At 36.3% G+C, this 26,284-nt stretch overlaps 1 protein-coding gene across 27 annotated transcripts in view; it reads right to left on the bottom strand.

The window, feature by feature from the left end:
- Positions 1-26,284, bottom strand: part of MBNL1 (muscleblind like splicing regulator 1) — a 194,889-nt gene that overhangs the window by 127,347 nt on the left and 41,258 nt on the right. For 18 of the 27 annotated variants that reach the window (XR_012494390.2, XR_012494394.2, XM_019731998.3 and 15 more), the window contains exon 2: positions 14,796-15,788. The exons of 7 other annotated variants lie outside the window; for them this stretch is intronic. Coding sequence is in view for 17 of the 20 variants with exons in the window: in XM_019731998.3 (XP_019587557.1) it covers positions 14,796-14,969 (174 nt within the window). In the remaining 3 variants the exon portion in view is untranslated. Of the gene's footprint in view, positions 1-14,795; positions 15,789-15,980; positions 16,290-26,284 lie in introns of those variants that run through there. 2 more of the 27 variants (XM_019731994.3, XM_019732014.3) reach the window with 2 other exon arrangements.

Here is a 26,284-nt window from a genome sequence, read left to right as displayed (position 1 = left end):
GCTGATGGCCATCCAATCACAGTTGATGGCCATTTACTACCTGAGCCAGCACCTTTCTATGTGAAGCTGAGAGCCTGGAAACTGCTTTCTGGGGCTCTGTCCCCACAGACAGACAACTGCAGGCCACAGAAATCACTAGGCTACCTTATTCCTGAAGGACCAATAAAATCAGGGATCGGGTATTTTCCCCCATGTGTTGAAAAAAGTATATTCTCTCTGATGTCCAACCAAAGTCTAAGGTCTAACACTTGTGAATGAGGCCCACACCTGTAAATACCTTAGAGCAAAAGAGATCTCTTTATTGGGCTCGAATTGGATCCCTATCAATTCTGAGTAACAGTGACGGAGGGTGGGGGAGGGAGTGATACATAGAATATCATGGACTTGGATGCTTCATCACAACTTGGAGGAAGTGGTAGATATTTTACCAAGTAAGTTTGCATAGGTATAAAAAGAACAAAGTCGGAATAGGGCCAGCCATGAAAAAACGAGCTTTAACATATAACCTTGTGGGGGCAGAGCCCCAGAAAGTAGTTTCCAGGCTCTCGGCCTCACGTAGACAGGTGCTGGCTCAGGTAGTAAATGGCCATCAACTGTGATTGCATGGCCATCAGCTGTGGCTAGTTGGCCGTCAGCTGTAACCAGTGAGCCATTGGCCACTAATATAACTGCTGTGGCTACGCTAGGAGAGAGAGGAAAGAGAGAAAGAATGGGGGCTAGCAAGAAGATGGCGGCTGGGCTGGCAAGCGTGGATGGTGGTTTGCGGACAGTGTGGATCCAGCCTCCAGTGAGAGTATAGTGCCGCCAGAGAGAATATAGTGGTATGGCTCCCCTACCTATGGCTCCGTGGGTGTTCCTTTTTGGCCTCACCATATCCTGCGTTCTTGTATGGGGAGCGGGAGCAGAGACCCCGAGGGCCTCCCTGCATGACAAACCTTCTACCCTGTGCAGGCACTTTACTGAATAAATGTCAATTGTATTTTTGAAAAAAAGTGTTAGGTGAGTCTTTTCGCAAGACATTTATATAAATAATATATTTATATTTAGTGTTATGTAATAATACAGTAGTTGACACATCACATGTGAATTATTTTAGACCAGCATAGAGCTATAAAGAGGCATGCGTTTTAAATGAAATTCAAGTTGGAACAGGTGGTAACAATCACTTTTTCATTCGTGGATAACTGTATTTATAAGGTACAGACAATGGCATAAATCCAGAATTCTTGTATTAGTACTACCCCCAATGAGCTTCAAGTCAAGTGGTACACACATTAAGAGGTTAAGGGGTATTTTCCCTTGGTAACAGGTAAGCAAATAAGCTGGTAGGTGATAATGCACATTTATACACATTCCAGGTAAAAGTCATCTTTAATTGTTTTTAATGAAGTCACACATAGATACCTGCAGCACAGTCTTCAAATGCACATGACATTTATTCTGGCATAAGGTAAAGTTCTTCTTGTAAGGGGAGAGATAACTCAGACTGAATTCCAGCATTCAGGCAAGAACACTAGCTGCTACCGTTCCCGCAGTGTTGACACAGAGTGAGACACTGCATGAAGGGACCGCTATTATATAACTGATCTCACTGAACCCTCACAAACCTGCAAAGCAGTATTATTCCTCTCACACTAGAGAGGAGGAGACTGAGACTCGGGGAGGTATAGTAACTGGCACAAAATTACCAGCAAGTGACTGATAGAATCAAACACAGATCCAGCTGAATTCATGATGTGGGCACTTAACCAGGTCTTAATTCTTTGCCATAAAGAAGTGGTTTACTTACACATTTTTGCATATGGCTTTTTGCAATTATTCTGAAGATCCTACTTTGACTAAAAATGTCAGGGCAGTATTGGGACAAAGTGAAAACCGCCAAGGGCCACATTCTCATTATTCCTGACACTTTTATTTGCTAAAATGTAATATTTACTGCAAATGTCTTCCCACGGAGAAGAGTGCAGAGGCCAACCGAGACACTCAGAGAATAATACCCCTTCCAAAAAAACTAAAACTAAAGCAAACTAATGAAGAAAATGTCCAAAGAAGTTAAATCAAAGGACAAGGAAGACTGCTTCGTTTTCCCTGTAATCAATTTGGTTCTGCACATAATGTAAGTTTGACTTATAAACAGAGTCTGAATTTATATACCAAAGGCAATCAATTTTGTTAAAAAATATTTCTAACTGGCTACTTGACTAAACTGATATACTCCTACTTCAAGAAAATGCCTTTCGAAAGGCCTTGAGTTTCTAACCACTTAAGGAAAGGATCTTTGTAACACTAGCTATTGATGTTAAAGGTTTTCTTTTCCTTTTGTCCAAGCTATTATTCATCCAAATGAATTGCTCTGTGAGAAGCATTTTAAATCATACAATGAACCCTAATATTTGAAAAACATCTCTTAATAGTCCAGGATTACAATTTAAACTAATATTTACTAAATACCCAGTAAGCCCAGGAATTTACAATTCTAAATTCATGTTTTTTCTGAGAGCAGACATGCACTTTTTGCCATATCATGACCAAAATGTAATCAGTGATTCTTATATTTACAGTCATATTTATTTCAATTATACGTAATGTAAAAGTCTTAAAAAGAATGATGTGAGATACTTGAAAATACATCACTAAAATTATTCATGTGAAAAAATGTCCTTTTACTGGACCTAAATATTTCAACATTATTAATATAGTGAACACTAAACAAATATACAAAGAATTAAAATTAACTTCTAAAGATTTATTCCTAGCTAAATGTTAAAATATAGTATTAATAGTTGTCATAAACACATAAGTGTGACATCTGATAGGAAGACATAATATGAATGACTGTCAAAGAGGGAGGTGAATAGTTTCATCGAGATTTAATTTCATGTAGTATAATTTACAAAGATTTTTAGGCATATTTCTGTTTGCTTCCAATATTATTATAAATACCCAGTAAAATTCACGAAATAAAAAGAACAAAATCTCAAGCTCTTAAAAATAATGTCTCATGGCTCTATGCATTAGAAAAACATCAATTATACTACTTCCTTGAATAAGAAAGGATATTCTATTTTGTACAAAAAAAAGGATATTTAAGAAATGAAAACCTCCTTATCTGGTGCCCTTTACTTCACTTCCAAGCTTTGTCCTGGAATCCTGAAACTCTCATTTGTTTTTTTTCCGAGAATAGCCTATTCAGATTTACAGTTTCCAGTGTGGTGTGACTTTTTTTTCTTTTTTTAAAGGATGTAGTCTTTTTTTTTTTTTTAATTAAATTTTTATTAAATTAGAGTGACATTGGTTAAGTTAGTACAATTACATAGGTTTCAAGTGTACAATTCTATAATAAACCATCCATATATTGCATTGTGTGTTCATCACCCAAACTGAAATTTCCTTCTATCACCATATGTTTGACCCCTTTCACCCTCATCCCCTCTTACCCTCTAGTAACCACTCAACTGCTGTCTGCGAGTATGTGCCTATGAGTTTTTGTTTGCATGACTTTTAAAATCCTTCTTGACCTAAGGTTTAGAACCTCTACATCAGAATTCTAGTTAAAAATGCAGTGTATATTTCCCATATTAAATGTCAAAAAAAATAATTATTATTCAGGGATGGTTTTCTGAATTAAGAAAAAAGTTTAAATTGGCATGTTTTTAAAATGACAGCCATCTTAAACTCAGGCATTTACAGTGACTCAACAAATACTTGCCAAAGTATGTCCAGTGCTCTCCTAGGTAGACTCACTAATAATTATTAACACTGTGTTTCTGTGTGCCTAAGATCACTGCATAGTGCTTCATAATACTGCTACCTTCCACAAGTTAAACTGAGAGTGAAGAGTGAAATCATAGGCTCTGAAGATAGGCTGCCTGTAATGAATCCCAGTTCAACTACTTCCTGGCTGTGTGACCTTGTACACACTAGTTAATCATTCTGAGCCTCTTCATTTTACATAATCAATAGATGCTGATCCAATCAGCGGAGGAAAATTAACCACTTCTACAGGTGTTACCTAACAAATCAATCTGATTCAGACTTGCTAAATTATGGAACATGATAATGGGTCTGGTATAAATCTCTTACCATGTCAAAATTAGTGGTTAGCCTATTCTGACTAACACAACCACCCAGTTTCTCTTACCGCACACATAACGAGAGCTCAAATTCATCTGCTCCTCCTGTACTGACTACATGATTGATTCCAATGTTTTTCAAAACAAACCTCTCAGACATATATGAGGACATTTAAAGCCTATCTGGGTTTTACATGGGCGAATTTGTGCTCTACTGAGATATTATAAAATTAAAGAACAGAAGGGTTAAAACTATGTTGTATTATTCTATGATCATTATAATCTTAATTATACTTCTCAGAAGCTTGACAGCTTATAGTAACCACTAGTCCATCAATACCCAAAGGGCAGGGGTTCTGTGTGTTATTCACCCTGCAGCAGGACTGCCTATCACAGTATCTGGTAAACAGCAGGTAATAAGTGATGACAAGGGGAGGAAGAATGGAGTATTTTCCTTTAACTGAGATGTGAAGTGGCACACCGGGGGTGACAAAAAAATGTTCACAAATGGACGCTTTGGTCAACACTGCTCAAGCAGTAGTTCACCGTAATCAGAAGTTTTTGGACGCTGATGGTAACCACTTTGAACACCTCTTGTAATTGCAGAAGTCAAACATAACTTGTATTCATCTTTTGTTATCAGTATATATTGAGTATTACAATTTTTAATACAGTTTAACTTTCTTAAAATGTGTATACATTTTTTTGGAACCCTCTGTATATTTTGGTTGGTAATTTCTTCACATTCTTAAACCTTCAGTATAAAAGTACCTGTTTCTGGTGAAAAGCTCTCCTCTAGTATTATTTATCCTTAACGGGAAATACAGAAGACAAAAGTAGCTAATAAAGACTCTAAAAAAAAACAACCAAATAATTTTACATTTCTCACTATGCATACTTCACCCATTATATATATGTTACACGTCAAGCTACTGTACGTTAATCATAATTTAAAGGCTTTGGGGCAATCACTTAAATTGATTCCAACATGTAAAAACCTACAACGTAAATGACTCTTCTTTGGTGTGAATAATGATTCTTCAGTTCATCTGCGTTTGAGTTTCATTTTTGTTTTTGTTTTAATGTATTGGGTTTTCTTATGTGGACATTTGTTTTCAATTTATAACTCCACTATGATTCATGGAATACAGTGTCTGGGAGTAAAAAGTTCATAATAGTGAAAAAAAAGTTCAATAAATAAAATCATGATGATAATCTTTTCTCATGGCTAGATTTAGATTTCATTAGTTTCCACTTAGCCATGAAAAGATGTGAGATAATGTGAAGAAGTACAGGTCATTCAGAATACAGATCTTTCTTAACAGGCCTTTTTATATAAATAATGAATTCTTTACTTATTTCTTCATTCATGGTTCATTTTATGGTTGCTTCCCTTAAAGGAGAATTATTTTATGAGCAGCAATGTCATCTACCAAAGAGGAATCTTATTTCGGGCATGATAAATTTGGCTCTGTTTTTCCCTAAAACCTTTTATTTTTTAATTTGGCTCATTTGGTAAACTAACACTGTTTAGTGATAAAGGCTTCCTGGGGTTGGGAGATGTTACTAGACTTATTTTCAGTCTATGAACGATTTTAGAATATGAGATGAGCAAAGATATCTGAAAGCAAATTATCGTCTGAATGCAGTACCATGGGAAAGAATGAATTACAGATGTAATTTATCCCTCACAAGCAGATCCTAAACACTGATTATGTCCATGCTTGTGCAGAAAATTGAAAATGGGAGAAAAGCGTCCCAACTTTTCTAACCTTAATTTTCCTTGTTTTGCTTTGTGTAATTTATTGTCAACTATTAACACAGATGCTTCCTGCCTTATTTGAGAAGAGCCTGGACTTCAGTATTAATGTAAGTGATTCTGAAATCTAGAAGTTTATACACTGAGTCTGAATTTTATGCAAAGAGATAAATTCTAACTTTAGATACCTGGTGCTATATGACGTCTTGAGAACACAGGGTGTTGGATCTCAATAGTTGGTGAGTCTCAACCTAACATTAACAAAAATTAAAATATGCATAAATATTGTTAAGTCAAAACAGCTTCAAAAGTATGTCCCGGAACCTGAAACTAGGACCTACAGTTAAAATATAGGTGGTTTCCAACAAACTAATGATGATCCAATGACAGCTGCCCCAATCTGGTGGCTTGTGACTATGGGAACTCTCTTATTGGGGATTCCCTTTAGTTCTTCTCTTCCCACTTGTGATCTCAGAATTAGTAGTTGTGAGAGGGAAGGGAGGGGGAAAAGGAAAGATAAACCACCAGAGACATTTCTCTCTCATCCTTAAGCTCCTCTTCCACTGACCCTCCAACTGCTGCTAAGAAGTTCCCTCTCCGAACTCTACCCCATCACCTAACACACGGCTCTCCCTATTAGTAATTAGCCCCTGAGGACTGCATTTTAATATCTGACTTCTCCAAGTTAGACATAGGAAGTGTTTAAGTTATACTCTGAATTGTGGAATTCCCATCTCCTATCACCTCTTAAACATCCTTCTTCTCACATCTGGTTCTTTATTGCTGATCCCTTGATTACATACATCCTGTGATAAAATGGCCAGAAAAAGCAATTTTTTTTTTTTAGTTCATTATTTTCACTATCCACCTATTTCCCCATTGCTACTATTAATTAGAAAGCAACAGTATCAAAACAACAGCTACACTTGAAAATTTCAGAAAGGAAAGAGAATGCGGAAAGACTGTTCACTTATATTAAGTTCCACAGTGGGCCAGACTTAGGACCAACAAGCTACACACTCAAAAAGGAAGCAGGTTGCGTCCTCAGCAAGAAAAGAAAGGTTGCTTGGCAGGCATATTGACAAAGAAGTCTTCCCACTCTGGGAAAGCTTTGAACTGCACCCGCTCACCCCCTACCCTGTGTTTAGTCCCTATTAATTCTGAGCCACTGCCCTGTTGAAAGGCAACAGGAACAGAAGCAGCCCATACTTGGAGCTGGGGAAAGCTCTTACACTGGCTTGCAGAAAGTGTCCCAAGAGTTTGGGGAGGACCATTTCCTTTGCACTAGGACAAGGTGAATTTCTGGAGCCCCAAACTGAAACTTGAACTTTTCCATAGAAACAGTTGGACAACAGCAGTTGGGATCTGTGACGTTAGTGGTACTTAAGATTTATGATAAGATGTTCCTCATAATGCGTCTGTGGAGCCTCCTGGGATTAATTAATCACCAGAGTTTCCAGGGTACTATTTGTACGGGACTATAACTCAAGCATCCTATGCGTTACTTTGGCTTCCCAGGGTTGGCCTGATGACTTAACCACATTGCTTCTGCAGGAAAATGCTTTCTAAACAATTAAAACTTTGGAATATGCCTTTTTATATATACACATTGGGAGGCATTTATATAGCTTATAAAGTGATTACTTAAGATGATTAATTTATAACCTTTTTACTATTTGGCTGTATATTTAGACCAGATATATAATCTTTGATGATTGATGGCAGTGTACTTGCTGCTATTTTGTGTTCACTTGCTGATTCGTATATTGAATAAAAATATAATTACTTTTGAGTATTTACTGTTGTAGGTCCTGTGCCGCAAATTTGCCGTATTCATTTTTATTCGTAAGCACTGTTGAATCTTTAGGATGTGGATGTGTAAATTAAGAAGCAATGTTTTATAGGAAAGTAGTTAGAAGTGCAGGCTGTGAAATCAGCTTACCAGGTTTGGAGTTCACATGTTACTGGCTGAGTGACCCTGTGCTTTTCACCTAACTTCTCTGTACCATCTGTGAAATATAGGTAACGCTCTCAAAGAGGTTTTTTTTTAGGACTAAATACTATCAAAAAATAGTAATAAGAAAATACTGAAAATACTGACAAGCATACAGTAATTTTCAATAAATATTAACTCATTTCATTTTACTTCATACAGAATAAATAAAAAATAAGTACATTTGTGGAAGAAGCAGACATACCTATCAGAGTAACTATAGATTCTTGTATCAAATGAAATCATTTGAGACCTGTTTTTACGACATGCATTCCTGTTATATTCCAGTTATAAATATGTAACTGTATATAAATATGCACTGGCAATAAGAAAAATATAAAAATGAAGCAATTTTCTTTTTCTATAAAAGTAAAAATCAATCCATTTGTGATATGCCAGATTTTATTGACTAAACATATCATAATTTGAAAGAAAAAAAAGACAACTCTAGTTAACAAGATCAGAAGTGATGTCAGGTTTGCCAAGATAAGAAGATATAAGTTTCTCTTCAACAGTGGTCTCCCCTCAACTACTCCCATACCCAGGTGTTTTTCAGGGAAAGTTACTTCATTCTGGAAGTTTTCTGGGGGGGCGGACTACCCTCCTGAAAATTCACTGTCGTCTTCTACTTTACCGATCAGGGGCCTGATTTTAATCCAAGCAACAGTTTAAAGACTACAGTTCCCAGCTTTCCTTGCTGCCAAAAGCAGCCAATGAGAGACTATGGATAATCACTGGGTGAAGCTTAAAGGACTTTTATTAAAAGGAGCCGAAGTGGGCTGGGCTGTGGTCTCTTTTGCCCCTACCCCTTCCCGTCCCCTGGAATTGTAGATATGATGTCTGGCCGTCTTGCAATAATTTTGAAATAATTTTGAAATAATCCTAAAGTTGAAAGCCATGCGATCCTCAGGAAATAGGGGTATTCTAACGGCTGTGGAATCACATAGGCCTGGACAAGTGACTGAAATATAAACCCTTAATTTTTTTATGCCGCATGCTAGGAAGGGAAGCTGTCTTTGTTACTCAATGATGAATGTAATTCCTTAAATACAAAATGTCCCAATCATTTCTACATGACTCCAGAGTAAAATAAGCAACAGTTAGGAAGCTGGACAATTAGGAAGCTGGAAAGAACTCAGAGATAAAACACAAGAAGAAGAGGTCAGAGATGGCGAAGGCCAAAAGGTATGCAGGAGATGACAGCCTTTCAATCAAATTATAATATATAAAGGGTTATAACTACCAGTAGTTTTCAAGACATAATATAGAAATTTTTATCTCTAACAAATCAAACTTTATCTCAAAGTGAACATCTTTCAAAAATGTGCCAAGAGAGTATGAATAATACTGTAGGTGATGCGCATTTGATGTTATTTCTATAAGAAATATAGTATTAGATAAAAACTCTGCAGTTGTTTACTATAAATCAATATTAGAATAAAGCCCTCACTAGAATTACCATTGTTCACAGTGAAATTCACAGAGAAATCACTATTCTAATAATCTATTATACTTCAAACAACTACATATTTCTAACAAGCCTTGCCAGTTGCTTTGACTGAAGTTTCTGCATATTCACAACTATCACCGGTGCTGTTTCGTTATCCACTTCCACTGACTGTCATAATTTTTGGCCTGGTAACATAGAAAATCACTCCCCTATCTAAAGCATGGACTATGTTCCTGCTAAAGTTTAAAAAAGAAAAAGAAAGAAAAAGAAACCCTGAAAGTTTCCTCAGTAGGATCTCTTTGTAAGAAAATTCTAAGTCTGTGGGAAGGCCGAGACACTGCTCAGCATGAAAGGTTAATGGATTAGCGACGTTGGTAGCTAAAAGCCTCTACTTATCCTTGGCAAGGAAAATGACAGGACAAGCTTCCCAAACGAGGTCCCTAGGTGTCTGTGTTGGGTTTAGGAAACATTCAATTTCTCACCTTTCGCGTGAACTGGGCGTATGTTACACACTCCCTGAAGAGAAAACTGACCCCATGCCGCATGGACACTTTCGAGTGAGTAACAGCTTTGCACATGGAATTGTTTGGAGGCTATTCGTGGAATCAGATTTTTGCGTACGTTTAGAAGTCTGAGTTACAATTCAAGTTTGAACTCAATTCTATGTGCCACATTGCTTTAGGTTTGAATGGTTTTTAGTCAGTCACACGCACAAGTGGAAGCAAGGCTGAATGGGAAAAATAAAAAGAGACGCAGTGTACCAAAATCTTATAGAAGGAAACAAATTAACTAGTGCTAGAATTAGTGCCTTAGGTAGCATGATTCAAAACATGGCTTGAAATGTGTCCAGAAGTTTAAAAATCTGTACTCATTTAAAAGATATTTTTCTAAAAGACTGCTGACTAGAAGACTATAAAGCGGTACATGACGAAAGCCACAGCTACTAAGAATTTCATGAAAGGAAAGCTCATGTCACAGGTGATGACATCACAGCACACTCACAGGGAATTCTTTACAAAGTTGTGAAGTTTCTGCTTAGGGAATTACCATTGGAACTTTCACACGATCCACACTGCTAGATAAATTAGTCCTTACAATGAGTTCATGTCGTAAGTCATTAGGAGGAAACAAGGAAGTCCTGTGTCAGCCTGTCACTGAAGGACACAATGTGTACCTCTATATAATAATCTGTCAAAGTTTTAATATCACATAGGAGATGCCATTAGTAAAAAAAATTTTTTTAATTTAAAAAAAAATAATAAGAAGAAGAAAACTCTTGGTAAAGTTATTCCAATTACGAGCCTACTAGGTGAAAGTTGTAATTGAAAATTGGACGTTTAGTATGAAATATGAAGGTACTTTGTCAAGATTCTCAGTTACATCAGTTTAAAAGACAGGATGAAAAGACTACACTGGGGATATAAAAAGCGCAGCACAAAAGGCAACTGCTACGTTGAAGATTTACTGTGCTAACAATGGAGGATCCTCTAAAATTGAACAGTCAAGACCTTCAGGACCACTTTCTAACGTCCAGTTATGCTAGCCTGTTCCTCTGGGACCATCCAGAGACGTGATTTGGCTTTCTGACTTGGAGACTTCTAGTTGTTCATTTACCTGGATGTTAACTTATTTGGGTCTTCTAATAGCTGCTGTCTATACTTCATATATTCTGCGAGGTCTTCAGGTACATTTTAAAGGTGTTCACTCAGTGCCCTTGATTCTATACCCCTTTGCAGTGGAATCTGATCTCTGATGTGTCTATAATAAATCTGACCAGCTGTGCTATCTATATACACAAACGTGTATCATAGTGAAAGGAACGCTTAATTATCTTAAAGTTGCCTAATTTGATAAGAGAACAAGAGACTACGGTTTTCAAAGATAAAAGAGTGTTGCTAGATTTTTGGAAAATAGATAATAAACATAACGGTTATAGCCTCCCACCACCAGTACCTGAAAAATGAATGGGTATTTGAAACAGAAGAATCAAAAAGCAATAGTCTATTTCTGTTGATCACATGGTGAAAGCTTTTTTTTTAAATAAATAATTTGGCATCACATTGAATACATTCTGGACGTTACTTTCCATCGACTACCTAAATTTTAGTTGAGATTATTACTGAAAAAAATAGGTAATTTGCCATTAACTATTAATAATCATTTCTCATATATAATATTCTGATAGCAGCTTGCAATGTTGATATTTTTCTTGTAATTTGTGTGTGTGTGTGTTTTGTTATTCCCTTCACAAGCCATAAGAAAAAAATCCTCTCCAGCATAAAATAATGTACCTCTTCAAATGTTCAGGATTTCTGACGTAGCTAAAATACTACAGTCTATAGTTTGTAATCAATTTAATTCTCAATTCGAATATACTCGTAGATTTGTAAATGAAGACTACAAGTGTAAAAGCAAAATTGAGAAAAATTAAGTGCTTAAAATATTAATTTATAAACTAGTACACATTATTACCACTTTTGCTTTTTCTTATTGTTACTCTATTTTCAGTATACTTAATATATATATATATTCCTCATTGTCATGTATTCTTATATTTTACTTAGCAACACATTTACTGTAATACAGAATTCTGTTTTCATGTAGTAAATTTAATCTGAATTCATTATTTAAACTTCAAAATCACCGAAATGCAACTAAAATACTATCAGCTAATTTTCTTCCTATTACTTTTAGTAATATGCCAATTGATTTCTTTTACATAAACGCTTTCCTGAACTGTGCGACTTCTGTTTTTAATGAAATGAATTCTCTTCTAAGTAGAAGTCTGCTATAAACGTAAGTCACCTGGGAGCCTGGCCAAAGTCTGAAACAGCACAGCTGAAGGGTACAGCCATTTCACAGGGTCCTCTCAGAGAGTATTTGGTTTGCTTTCCTAACTTGCTAAAAATAGTAGATTACACGGGCTACCTCCATCTCATGGCTAAAGAACTCAGAAAAGGCTGGACTATGGATTGTAGCAACACACAGAACACATTTTATTAAAGAAGTCAGGATATTACAAGTTTTCTAAATTCTTCCGTTTACTCTCTGAGACAATACAAATGATCTAGCAGTTACTGGCATGGAAAGCTCATAATGCTCCCAAATTTCAGAACTTCAAGCATGAGTCACAGAGTTACTTTAACTGTTTCAAAATATGTTTTTGATCTCTTTTAGCCACAAAACGGAACACAGGAAGACTACTATATATTATAAAAGGTAGGATTCTAAAGACTATATTAAGAATCACATGTGTTAGTTAGAAATATATCTATTAAAAAAAACATGTTTTTTGAAACATATACTTAACTACATATTCAAAAAAATTTAATTAGTTCTTAACATAGTTATTTCTCTCACATTTAAGGAGCTATTGTTCTGGGAATGAAGCTTCACCATAAATACTGTTGTGTTTTTCCTCTTATTCAACTCAAATTTTACCAAGTTTTAAGATTATAAATTGAATTGCAGTTTTCTTAGACAAAGAATAAGGACGAAGTTTGCACTGATTAGCTGCAATAATGAGTTCATTTCATAAGTAAATTTAAAAATCTTCAAATTATGTTATTAAAAAAAAGTCCTTGATGTGGCAGTTGAATCTTGTTAACCGCACAGCATGTCACTAAGCAATGCTGCTGCTTTACTCAAAGAGGGACTGTTTCTGTGGCCACAAGTGAGCAGCGACTAAAAAAATATTTTGAGATGGAAAAACAGCAACTGAATTTTAATGTTTTACAATGTTTCCAATTGCTGTGGAGGCAAGACTTCTGTGAAACCACTCAATGTCACAGCCGAATTAAATGTCCTTCATTTTGCAGCTACGGGTGCCCCATCAACTGTCTGTAGGATTAAAAATTGGATTTACTTAGTAATTGGGTCAAAACGGGGTTACTTATGGACCCAGCTGTTTACCGACAAGTGTAATTAGCCCTTTGCCCCTCATTTTATGGGCCCCAGTCTCTAATTACACCTAAATTCAGTCAGCATGAATGTAGGCATACACATTCACAAAGGCACAATCACTGTGCTCTTCGTTGATGCCTTCAGAGAAAAGAAAGAAAAAGGTCCAGTTATCATGCATTCCTTTTGGTTACTGATCTTTAGGACTATGACATCAAGAATAATCTAACATGATAAGGTATCTTTGTTGTTGTTGATACCTCCTTTTTTTAAACTCCTACTGTGAAGACATTATCCTTCAGTGTTTGGAGAAAACTTTAGCAAAGTGAGCACCTCAGTCTGGACCAAGAAGCAATTAACTGCAATAGTTAACTCCCAAATTAACTCATAACATCTGCAGAGTGAGTTATGAGTTCACTTAGGAGTTAACTATTTCAGTTAACTCACACCTATGTTATTTTAAAAAAGTATTATTATTATAGCTTTTATACTATTATTATACTATTATTGTATTTATTATTATACTACTTTTTGTTTTGCAAAACACAAGATGGATCTATTTCTCTATATATGCAGAAAGGACAGCGATCCCAGTCTCAAAGGTTCAGAGTGATTATACTGGTATGTTAGTATTCAAATGCAATTGAATTAAACCAAGTAAGTAGTGTACCTAGCAATCTTACATTTCTAGACTTGACCTTGCATCATGTCAAAATAAAGACATGTATGCTATCGTATAAAAGACCCACTTTTCAAACTTGATACCTGAAATAAAAACCCAATGACATTTTTGTATGTCAGTATATGCTAAAGTGAATCTTTTAGTATCATGGTGCCCACAAAAGCTATCTTAATACGTCTAGCTGAGACAATTACAAATAAAAAGAAAATAATCAGTATCTAACAGAACATAAACTAAGTTCCTTCACATTAGAATTTTAGAAGCTAAAAAAAAAATCCAATTAATAATAGTACTTAACAGCTTCTACTTATTTATAAATCTCACATTCAACAAAGTTTACGCCTCAGACAGGGTACTGTAGCAGCAGTTCAGAACCTTACTTCTACTTATATTTTCCACAAAATGCATTGCACTTCTAGCCTTAAAATAATATGCTCATACAATCAAAATGAAATCCATGTCAAAATGTTAATATAAAACATCGATCCAAGTTTAGATGACTTAAAATCTGCTATTCTTTTACCACAGTGCAGCACCGTTAGAAACAAGCAAAATCAACTCATCTTCATTGAGTTATTGCCATGGCCTCGTATAGAATTCATGCATATGTTAACAGACATGTTATCTCCATTTACTATCCTACAGGCAGACACTGACTTTGCTATTACTAAGTAAAACGTATTCTGACACTTTTCTGCTCTAGAAAAAAATCATAGCATTAAAGGACTGATAAAGTTATTCATAACAAACAAGTTTGGCCAGACTTGGTTCTACTGCTTCTCAATAAAGACCCCCCACCCCAACATCAGCAATAAGAACACACCGTATAACTAAACTAATAACAAAGCAACCCATAATTCCAAACTCAGTGAACTCTATGTCCATAACCCCTTTATTCAGTTATTGCATATCCTTAATATAATATAATATTTACTCACTTTCAATGAATCAAAGCAGGCGATTACGCGTCCATTTTCAACTTGGCAGCTTTTCGAAGGATGTGCAAATTTACATTCCGTGTCTGGCCGTGAGCAAGTCCCCCTTTGGAACTCTCTACATACTTCCAGTGTTAGCCATTTTGTGTCCCGAATTGGTGTGACACTAACAGCCATGTTTAGATTTTACAGGTAGTTAAAATTTTCAGTGAAACCAACAAACCCAACCCCCCCACAAAAAAAAAAAAATGCAACAACCAAAAACAAAAAAAAGCTGAACTGATAAAACTGTAAAATGATGCTGAAAACGTCCCCTTCAAAATACTTTTCCCCCACTCCCTGCTTTAAAAGTACATGGAAAATTGTGTTGTCAATATCAAGGAAAAGATCTCCCACTAGAAATTCACAGCATGAAACTGTTAATTCAAAGAGGTTTTGGTTTTTAGAGAAATACTAGGATCTTAAGTAGATGACCGTTTAAAAGTAGGGCCTCGAATCAGCCTTGTGCTCTCAGTAACCCCTTCCCAATGCCAATTTTGAGCCCAAAATGCAAGCATGAAAACGTGGCAGACCCTTGGACACCGATTTTCCAAGCTGCTTTCAGCAAAGTTGTCTGAAAGGGAATCTCCTCGCAGCTGAATTTGCAATGGAGTTTGGTGGTGCAATCGGTATTGATTAGTTTGGCATAGACAGATGCAGCAGTTTAGAGCAAAATCGAGAAAATGATTTTTTTTTTCCTCCTTGATTTCCTGGCAGAAGATATCTTACTTTTTCAGCAAACTTTTCTTTTAAAACTAAAGCAGCCTAGGGCAATGCCAGATACTTAGAGCTTTTCTCTTGATTATAAGTAGAAATGGGGGTGTCTGGGCTAGGAGGTGGAGGGTGGATGTGCTGTCGTCACAGTCTAGCTGGCAGCAAGCAAGGCAAAAGCAGACACTGCTCTAGAAGCGGTTCCAAGCAGCAGAGACGTCAGGAAAGGCACTTCTTAGTACCAACCTGTAGAAAAAAGAGATAGGTTACGATTTACTAAGTAGCACTTCACTGATGTCCTATAGTACCACAACCTTGCCATGTGCTACCAGACTAAGTCATAGTCCAGTCAGCCTACCTCTCTCTCTCTCTCTCTCTCTCTCTCTCTCTCTCTCTCTCTCTCTCTCACACACACACACACACACACAGAATACTTACAGTGAGGCATATTGCAGCCAGCCATCGTAGATTTATTAAAAAAGGGGGCCGTTTCCCCTTGTGAAGCAATGCATGATAGAGAGATAACCAATCACAGATAGTGTTGCAGCAATATTCTGGGCAGAAAGCCAATAGTGTGGGTTGTCTTATGAAAGGTCGCGCCTGTCAGATGTTCATTACTATGCTCTAAGCACAGAAAATGTCCATCAGATGTGACTTATTCCACTGCAAGAGGACGAGCATGTGGGTTTTGAATTTACCCAACATGCAGTTAGTGGACTAAACCATGTTAGTTTCAAAACAGCTTCTAAGACAAGTCGAAGTACGTGAAGATCATTGCCGGGGTGGGGGGGTTGGGGGAAAGCAAGGTTTAAAAATTGCAGCTGACTTCCAAGCTGCTTTCCCTCAGGCTCTGCGCAGGGACGGGCACTGAACAGCCTGCTCCTGCTGTCCTGACACGTGAATAAAAAAGGAAAGGGGTGTTTACAAATGGTACATTCTCCTGACCTATCCAATTCACTTCCTTCTAAAGCCCAAGTCCTGCCCCTCCACTGAAAGCAGCACTCATACTGTAAAACTATTCCATTCAGCCGGCAGACACTTTGTCAATATATCACAGGCAGGCGAGATATGAACAAAAGCATCCTTTATTCGAACATTTTTTAAGCAGAAGCTGAGGTCATGTGGGGAAAATAAGGAGTGCAGTGTTGTCAGAGTGTCTGGCAAATCTGAAGTCAACCTCAGGGGAGAAAGTGATTCCATCGCAAAAACATTAAATATTAAGTGAGCAATCTGATTTGTGCAGTATGATGCCCTTCAGAGGTAGAAATGGAGCCGGAGGTTAGGGGTGGGGGATCCCCTATTACCTAATGATCTATTACCTCGGCATGGAAGTCTTTTCCTTATAAGCAAAGTATTTTTGCTTTTAACAACTTACTTTCTCTTTCAATCAGATGGAAAAACTCTCAGAAAACGCTCAGTCGTTACAGAAACAAAAGTATATATATATATATATATATATATATATATATATATATATATATATATATATATATTTCCCTTATGAATGTTACCAACAAAGGAAACAGGGCTTTAGTAACTAAAAGTTTCACAATCCAAAGAGGCAACGACAGAGTGTAATAAATAGTGTTTCATTGCACTTCTTCAAGGGCTGAAAATGGTCAACGAGCAGATGGTACATTTATAATCTGGAAATCAGAATATGGATGTAATATAGAATATATAATTGAATTAGGATATATGAATATCTATTATATACATATAAACATGGCTACTCTAGCAAAATGTTTTACAATTGATTTTAGGATTAATACCGTCATGCTGAACATTAAAAATTTTAAAAACTACTAGATACTTGGCTTGGAAAATATTGACGAAGACTACAAGTTTTGAAAAAGAGTAAAAAGAACCAACTCATACCAATGCTCAAAAAATATTTCAGGTTTCAAAATTGTTTCTGGTCCTAACTCCTAGTTCTATAAAAACAAAGTCAAGTCAGTCATAAACTCTAAGATCCATCCACCATCCTGAATCTTTGCCCCGATTCAGAATTTCTCAACTACTTCATGCCTTGAGCATGTAACACATCTGCGGTCAACAATCTTTTCTGTCCTTCTCTCGAGAATCTTAAAGTGCCTCACCTGCAACCATTCACTTCCTTTGGAAGCCATCTAAGAGAGGTCACTTCCTCCAAGAAGCTTCCAAGGTATCACTTCCTCCATCTCTACCCACTTATATATTAACACTGCCTCCTTTTATTTTCCTCTGCTCCCCAACAGTGTTCTATTTCCTTACGTATCTGACCCACTAGACTCCATGTTCCCAAACAGAAACAACCTTCTCTGTCACCCTAGTATAGTGATGAAAAACACAGCTGGATCTCCATAAACTCTGGTAAATCAAATGATCGCTTACCATTACCTGGACTGGAATTATCTCTAGGGCATAAAAATACACAAACACCCATATGAACACTCCCATACAAATACGTATATGAACATAACACATGAGCATACTCACATACATACACACACACACACACACACACACACATCCACCACTGCCCCTATGAATGACTATATTCCAGGGTCACATAGGCCCTCCCACTGCCCAGGAATCCCCCTGGCCCTGGAGAGCTCCCTCTCACATTCCACACAGCAGTTTTCCTAAACCTTTGTCACTATCAAGTCCCTCCTCCTCCATGTTCCTTTCACTCTCAACAGCACATGATCTTGTATGTCACAAATATTTCATAATCCAAATAGTGGCCCTTGGACATGGACTGTCTCTCACCTTCCTGCTACCCATCTTTAAACTACTTTCTGTATCTTGCTGGAGTTTGCCCTTCTCCTCCCCACGGGCAAGCTTCCTTCTCAAGACTTCCTTCCCTTCCTATTCCCTCTGTCCACGAATGCCCTGCCTTTCCCTCAGCTATTACTTAGCCCTCAGAGTGACGAAGTACCTCCCAAATGGAATGGGTGGCATGGCAGAAGGAAGGGGAGGGTACCTGGCTACCCATCCTCCTCTTCCGAATGCTCTTAATCTGTCATTCCCAGACAAATGTCTCAAGTGTCATCTAAACCCGCCCTAGCTCTGCTTCTTCTTGTCCCGTTCACTCTTGAATCTGTGTCAGTGTGACCCCCACACCTATTACTTTAGGGCTCAGCAGCAGTCGTCAATGCTCCCGTAAAAACCAACTCCAAAGACTACGGGTATCCATAGTCTGTCATGACTTCACCTCTAACAGCATTTACAACTCCCTCTTTCTTGAACTATTCCCCTTTGACACATTTTATCCTTTTGGTTTCTCCCAGAGCTGTACTCCAGTATCCTTCCTCTTAGAGAGGAGCTGCAAAGGGGGGGAGGGGGGCCCTGGCATCCGCCATGCTGCTGTGAGCTCCTGGGACTTGTTACATGCTAACCCTTTGTTTGCTTTGACACATACTTCCTCACCCCTTCAATTTAGCAAATCCCTTCTTGTTTAAATTGCTATTCAAGTATCACTTTCTCTATAAGGCTGGGCCAACTATGCTACAGAATTTTCCATCTCAGAATATTCTCAGTACTTTGTATCTCTTGGTACTTTTGTGCCTGAGGTAATAAACACCCTGACAACAGGATGTAAAACCTTTTTTTTTTTTCTTCTGAAACGTAATAGATGTTTTCTTAAATGATTGATAAATAAATTTTATTCAAACTGATAGGAATAAACGTGCATGAGTATATAAGGATATATCCTCAACCCCAAGAAAATATTTGATCATGTTCTATGCGATTCAAACCGTGAGGAAGGAAAATGGTACTATTAGAAATATCGTTATTGCTTGGTGGTTATCTAATTACAACTATAAAATCCATTTCTAGAGTTGGTTATTTCTCCTTTCTGCCATGTTATACAGGCTTAGTCGCACTCAAGTACCAAATGACTTTAATTACTAAAATGCTTACAAAATGGGTGTTTCAGTTATTTTTAACTTATGTAGCAGAGAAATTCTATTTACTTCAAAAAGTATTACTGAATCATAGATATATATTTATAAGCTGAAAATACTATTTAATTATAAAATATATAGGCAAGGATGATAATGAAAATATTTATAATTAGCCAGGCATGGTCACTAAGTAATAAGAATGGATAGCAACCTTTATGCATTAATAGTCTAGCTGTACCTGGTAATGTGTGCTGCAGCCCCTAATGTAGGATACTGGGGGTAACACATTTAGATTACATTCTATAAATTGACTTGACTAAATTGCTGATATCAGATTATTATCTTGCAATCTTTCTTTTTATTCCAATAGAAGAATTTCAGGGAAGACTGAAAATCTTCATCACTAAATGTCTTGGTAAATTAAGATTTTATAGGATTTGGATCAATACTAAATTCCCAAACCATTACTTCAACTAGTAATGCATTTTTGTTCTACAGATAGAGACAATGTTGAAATGTGTGTGAGTAATGTCCAGATTGTGAGTATTCTTGCCAACATATCTGCCCTAGAAATGTGTGTTGTTTGTAAATAATTATTGAAGAAAGTACTGCTACTGTAAAGATATTTACTAATAGGTAAATTGTTCTGAGATAAATGTCTGGCCTATATTTCAACATATTATAATAAACTTCCCTGAGCAGTAAGAACAACAACAGCAACAGAAAAGATTGGGGAATTTAACAGTTTTGAGGAGAGAATCAAAATTGTTTAAAACCTGCATAACAACAAGCCTTCTCTTAACCAACTGATCAAATTCCAAACACTCAACTACAGAGTTCCTCACATTATGTGACATGTTCTACATACAAGCATACAAGCATATTCTGCCATAAGAACCAAGAACCAGTTTCTCCATGAGTGGTATCAGATATATGGCGCATATATATATATATATATATATATATATATATATATATTACTTTAAGATATAAGAAGGGAAACAAAAAGGGAAAGAAGAAAATGTAGCAACAGAGGAAAGAAAATCAAGAAAAGGTTCAAGGATAAAGTGAAGAAAAAGAAAGCATGGGAACTAATAATTACTCTTGGAGTAATTGATATATTACCATTAAACGGACAGTGAATTGCTTTGTAGAACTGTCTATATAAGGATACACTTCAGTAGAGGATACATAGACGCTTACAAGGTATGAAACTAAAATTCCATTTTGGAGAACTGAAGGGCCGTTATGAGCAAGGTTAAAGTTCTTGGTCACATATGTTTACTAATCATTTCAGATCTTCTCAAACTATAGGCAGATCGGTCCTAATACAGCCCAGAGAAGTTAGCTGGGAATTTTGCGGATTTTTTTTAAACAAGCTTTTGATTTTAAATAGATTACATATTGAGGAAGTTAACTGAGTAATTGAGTAATTATTCCAGGGTGTGTTTTTTGGTTTGTTTTTTTTCCTAAGACAGTTTTAATCTAAGTAGAAGAGATGTCTGATGTCACTGTGTATATTTGGAACAGACAAAAAGGGGCCCCTTGCCCAAAACCATAACTATACTCTCTCCCTTCACTGGTGTCAACACATCCATAATTAGCAGTGCATTACTTTAGTAATTTATTTGGTAAATTACTAAATAAAATTAGTAAATAACTAGACAGATGATTGATAGGTAATGGACAGATGGATGGATAGATGGATGATAATAAAACAGTGAAATTATTTGGAAAACTATTGATCACTAAGTTAGCTCACAGAACAATTTTGTCCAGGGTCAATCTCAAATATCAATAGAGATTTCAGTATATAATCAACCAACTAAGCATTTCTGGAGTCTGGATGACCATTTCTCTACTCAGGAAGCTACTAGAGGATCAAAGTTGTTATTTATTAGATGTAAAGAACTCTGGCCTGAGTGGGTTAAGGCAGGCTGCAGCAGCATTCAACTCCATATAACAAACAGCTGAGATCAGTGGGTCTCCAAGAGGGGGAAGCGCACTCCTGGTCGTAGCACCATGGCAATTTTAAGTGATACAGAAACAGCATACTTTTAACAGGTGCATCAGAAGGCGAAAACTAGCTCATCGAGCCTCTGACTGCATGGCTATTATGGACCAGGAAGAGGCTCAAGTTAAACAAAACACAATTTAAAGAATAAGATTAAGGAACTGTATTGGCAAAAATAATGAAGAAGATACGCGAACAACTGGTATTAGAAATACTACTGAGAAAGAAGAGATCTTTCAACTGCACATCCTCGGGGTTGGCAGCTTGACTGTCCAGGTCTTGACACTGCACTTGGTTATGGGTGACAAGCTGCTGCCAAGAAAAGAAAGGTTGTGTTTACCAACTCATGTAAGTAATCTAAGGCATGTCAACGCATTCCTTTAAAATTCTGATAAGTTTGATTCCCCAATCACCAAGTGGTCTCTTGTTGGAAGGATAACAAGGAGTGTTGTTTAGGTGATGTACCACTGCCAAAGATGAGAATTCCAAAAGCAACTAACCCATCTGCACTCAAATGAGAAAATGATTGTTGTCCCTTAAGACATTATATTTAAGACAAATCATGAAGCCTCTCCACAAGGATTAAAAAGTGAATTTTGAATTGATTCCTGTATCCGGCAAAATTAAATATTTAAAAAGCTTAAGATCATTAGAAGATAAATAGATCACAATGGCTCACTGCACTTTGTATGCTAGGTCACTCACTTTGTGACAAAATAGGCCTTCATACAGCCTCTACTGCAAAGTTACCTTCCTAGAAACTTTCCCAGCCCATTATCAATAGTATCCAACCAGAGGACCTAAACAGACACTTTTTCCATAAACACATACAGATAGATGGCCAACAGACACGTGAAAAGATGCTCAACTTCAGGAGCTATTGGGGAAATGCACCTCACACCTGTCAGAATGGCTGTTATCAGTAAGACGAGGTAAGTGTTGAAGAGGTTGTGGAGGAAAGGGAACCCTCATACACTGCTGGTGGGAATGTACATTGGTGCAGCCTCTATAGAACACAGTATGATGGTTCCCAAAAAAATTGAGCACAGAACTACCATATAACCTAGCAATCCCTCTTCTGGGTATTTACCAGAAAAATTTGAAAACACTTATTTGTAAAGATATATGTAACATTATGTTCACTGCAGCGTTATTCACCATAGCCAAGACACGGAAACAACCTAAGTGTCCTTCGACCACTGGATCAGGATGTGGTACATATATACAGTGAAATGCTACTCAAGTCATAAAAAATAAAATAAAATAAAATATTGTACCATAGCAACAGCATGGGTGAATCTTGAGAGTATCATGCTAAGTGGAATACATTAAGTCAGACAGAAAAGGACAAAAACCATACGATTTCACGTATATGTGGGATATAAAACAAAAAGCAACAAATGAACTAGCAAAACAAGCAAACGAACTCATAAATACAGACAACAGTATAGTGGTTACCAGAGGAGAAGGGGGGACGGGGGATAGAAAAAGAGGGTAAGGGGGGGTCTAATATATGGTGACCGAAGGAGAGTAGACGTTGGGTAGTGAACACACAACACAATATACAGATGATGTATTACAGAATTGTACACCTTAAGTTTACATGTTATTAACCAATGTCATCCCAATAAATTTAATTTTTAAAAAAGTATCCAACCTTCTGTTCCTCTCAATACTAGCCCAGACTTGCCAGACCCCTCCCTGGCTTTATTTTTCTTCATAGCACTTGTTAGTGTTTGGTGTAACGTCATGTACCTATCTCACGCTCTGATTATCATCTCTACCTTTACCATAAAAATGTAAGCTCCATGACAGCAGGCAGTTCTCAGGCTAGTTCTCCATGAAATAGCCAGCATCAAAACAGTGCCTGGTCCAGAGTAAGCCAAGAATAAATATTAGTGGCATGGCTGAATTTTTTCTTAGTACCTGTATATCTGAATACTAGTTTCTAAGTATCTTCTGTAAGTTACAAGGTCTGGGCTATCGACACACAGTTTAATACACTGGTGATGTCACTTCTATAACTGAATGAAACCAGCATCAAACCCCACTCATTGGAAAGAGAACAGGAAGTAATGAAGTTAACATGGGACCATATTTATATATCTCCTTAATTGTGAAGTTGATGGAAGATATATATTTTTTTTATCCACAGAATAATTGGAAACAGTTACATGTGACTTTGCAAATTTAAAACATTTAAATAATTATTTGGGAGTTTTTGACAGAATCAGTCTTCAATTCTGGCTAAAGAAGGGAAAATTTGCATTTTTTGTGAGGCTATTCAAACAGGCAGCCTTTTATCATTTCCCTCTTCTACAAGAAAGTATAATGAAACAACACTACGAATGCTATTTTATCATTTTATTTTTAGAGAAAACTAATCCTATTTCATGTTATAATTATTTATTATATAAGAAGTTACACTGATAGTCTTAGGGAATCATTTCTGATCTGATCATTTAATATTTCAAAATAATAAAGTTAGGAAATCCGAATACAGAATACAACCAAATTAATAATGCTGGTATGTGCTCAAGAGCTATATAGTAGAAAAACCAAATCTTACCATCTTGGCGATTTTCAGGAAGATCAATACATTGACCCAATGGAATTTATCAATTTGAAATTAGCATGACAAAACTGAACAATGGAAGGCAATACACTGTGATACTGCTGTTCCCAACGCAATGCCGTAACTATGGATTTGATTCTAAAGTTTACTTAAAGGAGTTATATTTTATTTCACATAGTAACTAAGGGCCAAAATCTCAGTTTTAATTTTCAACCTTTATATCTTTTGAACAATATCACCTAGCTTCTCAGTGAGATTGGTGGTACCACTGCCTAAATACATTTTAAAATATGACCTTCATTGCTTGAGGAATGGTGACAAATTCATCTATGCTTCCCTGATAACATTACTACACAACTGAAAAATAAGTGTGAAGTTGATTAATGAGAGAACTAAGGAAATATTCCCACGGATTCCTATCCATCAGTGAAATCTGCTGCATATATACCTCTCTGCCCCACTGTTCCAACTTTCCTTCCATGGCAGAAATCATTCTCACAACCAGTGGCCATTATGATCTTCTCTATAATTGATCTATGCCTGTTTTCCATTTGAGCATGCTCAAATAATTCAACTAAGTATAAAATCAACATGTGAAGAAATTTTAAAACTCTGGTCTATATACACAGCATATCTTTATTAGAACCTGACAATCCTAGTTGCCACACTTTCCAGAATTTCTAAAATTTTAATGTGGCAATAGCCCTCAACTATATCTGAGCACAAAACCTTGATCTTAATAGATAAATCTTGAATTTCCAGATGTCTGACTTAAAAACTTCACATAGTAACCTTAACCTAGGAAATTTTACTGGCTTATTTCTAATAAAGATTTCCCAAGTATGTTGCTTAGTTATTAATCATTATGAGGAAAGTATGTAAAATCTATGTTTATAAAGAGACCTAAAATAATTATTCTTCAGGAAACAATGAATAAAACCAGTTATGAATATAGTACGGTATTACTTGAATGCATCCTAATTAAATGAGTTTTTGGATTTCCCACGGTACAACACCATACATAAACATTTCCACCTTTCCATTTAATCAGTAAAAGTCCCTACAGTTTCACAAATGTAGGCCTTGTTGCAAAGTTTCCAACTACCCAAGCCACAAAGGTGTTACACAATTTATAATCCTATGGATATTGCTACTGATGCATATATTTGATCTGAAAGATACAAATAATCTCAAACATACTCTTAATAATATACCAACGTCAACTGAATCAATTCTTAATAACAATAAAATACCAGAATCTCAGTTTAACTTGAGCTTTAAAAAAAAAAGTCACAAATTCACATATGCTCATATATAAATAAGACTTATGTTATCCCTGACCAATAGTGTGTGAAGACCCAATTGTTTTTCCCCAGTTCAAAGGAGGAAGATATGTTATAAACAAAGAAATGCATTGACAACTCTTACTTTTACTTTAATGTACTACCTTAAAAAATACTTTGGGGAAGTTTCCATATATATCTCACACTCTTAACTAGGTCTGAGATGTTCAAAAACAACAAATTATATTAATATTACTGCAACTGCTATATAATAACCCAGAACTTCAGATTGTAGTTTGCAAGAGCGTGAAATTTCAAAACTCCCAGTTCTTTAAAAGGGTGGTTACAAGGAGGCATATTTTGTTTGTGCCTACCTCAATATTTTAGGTAAGACTTAACTTATAAAAAAGAAAAACACATTGAGAGATTCTACAAGTCTGAAAACATAAGATTAACAGGATAAAAAGGTCATTTGTTTCCATGATAACTAAATTTATATATATACATAAATCGTTTACCACACTTTGTGTTACAACCCTACTTCCTTAAATAACTAACAGACTTAAGAACTGAAACATTACATACGCGTCAAACAATAATGCAGAGCTGGACTCTAAGTCATTCATTTGCAGGAACGTTTGCAAACATGCTTGTAAATGCCATGTCCTCGTGAGGCTCACATTCAGAAAATGTGAAATAAAATAAAATAAAAACCTATCATCTGTTGTGATTAGAGAATGAAAATAAAGGATTTCATATTAGAAATGTAAAGGCTCAAGAGCAAACTAAAATTTGAACCAAATATTGTTTACTTAAAATTTGAGCCTTTTTTCTTCCTTCATGTCTAGACTTTCACATTAGCAGTGACCACAATAATCTGAATTATTTCAAAGTCAACGAATTAACAATATACACTCTTAACTACGGTTCTGCTTCTTTTTTATGTATTGAGGAGTATGGGTATAAATTGTAAGGCTATT

This window comes from Rhinolophus sinicus, chromosome 17 (genome assembly GCF_057876585.1).
Source record: "Rhinolophus sinicus isolate RSI-liver-muscle chromosome 17, RSI-T2T, whole genome shotgun sequence".
NCBI lineage: Eukaryota > Metazoa > Chordata > Mammalia > Chiroptera > Rhinolophidae > Rhinolophus > Rhinolophus sinicus.
This window is presented reverse-complemented; position numbering and strand designations above follow the sequence as displayed.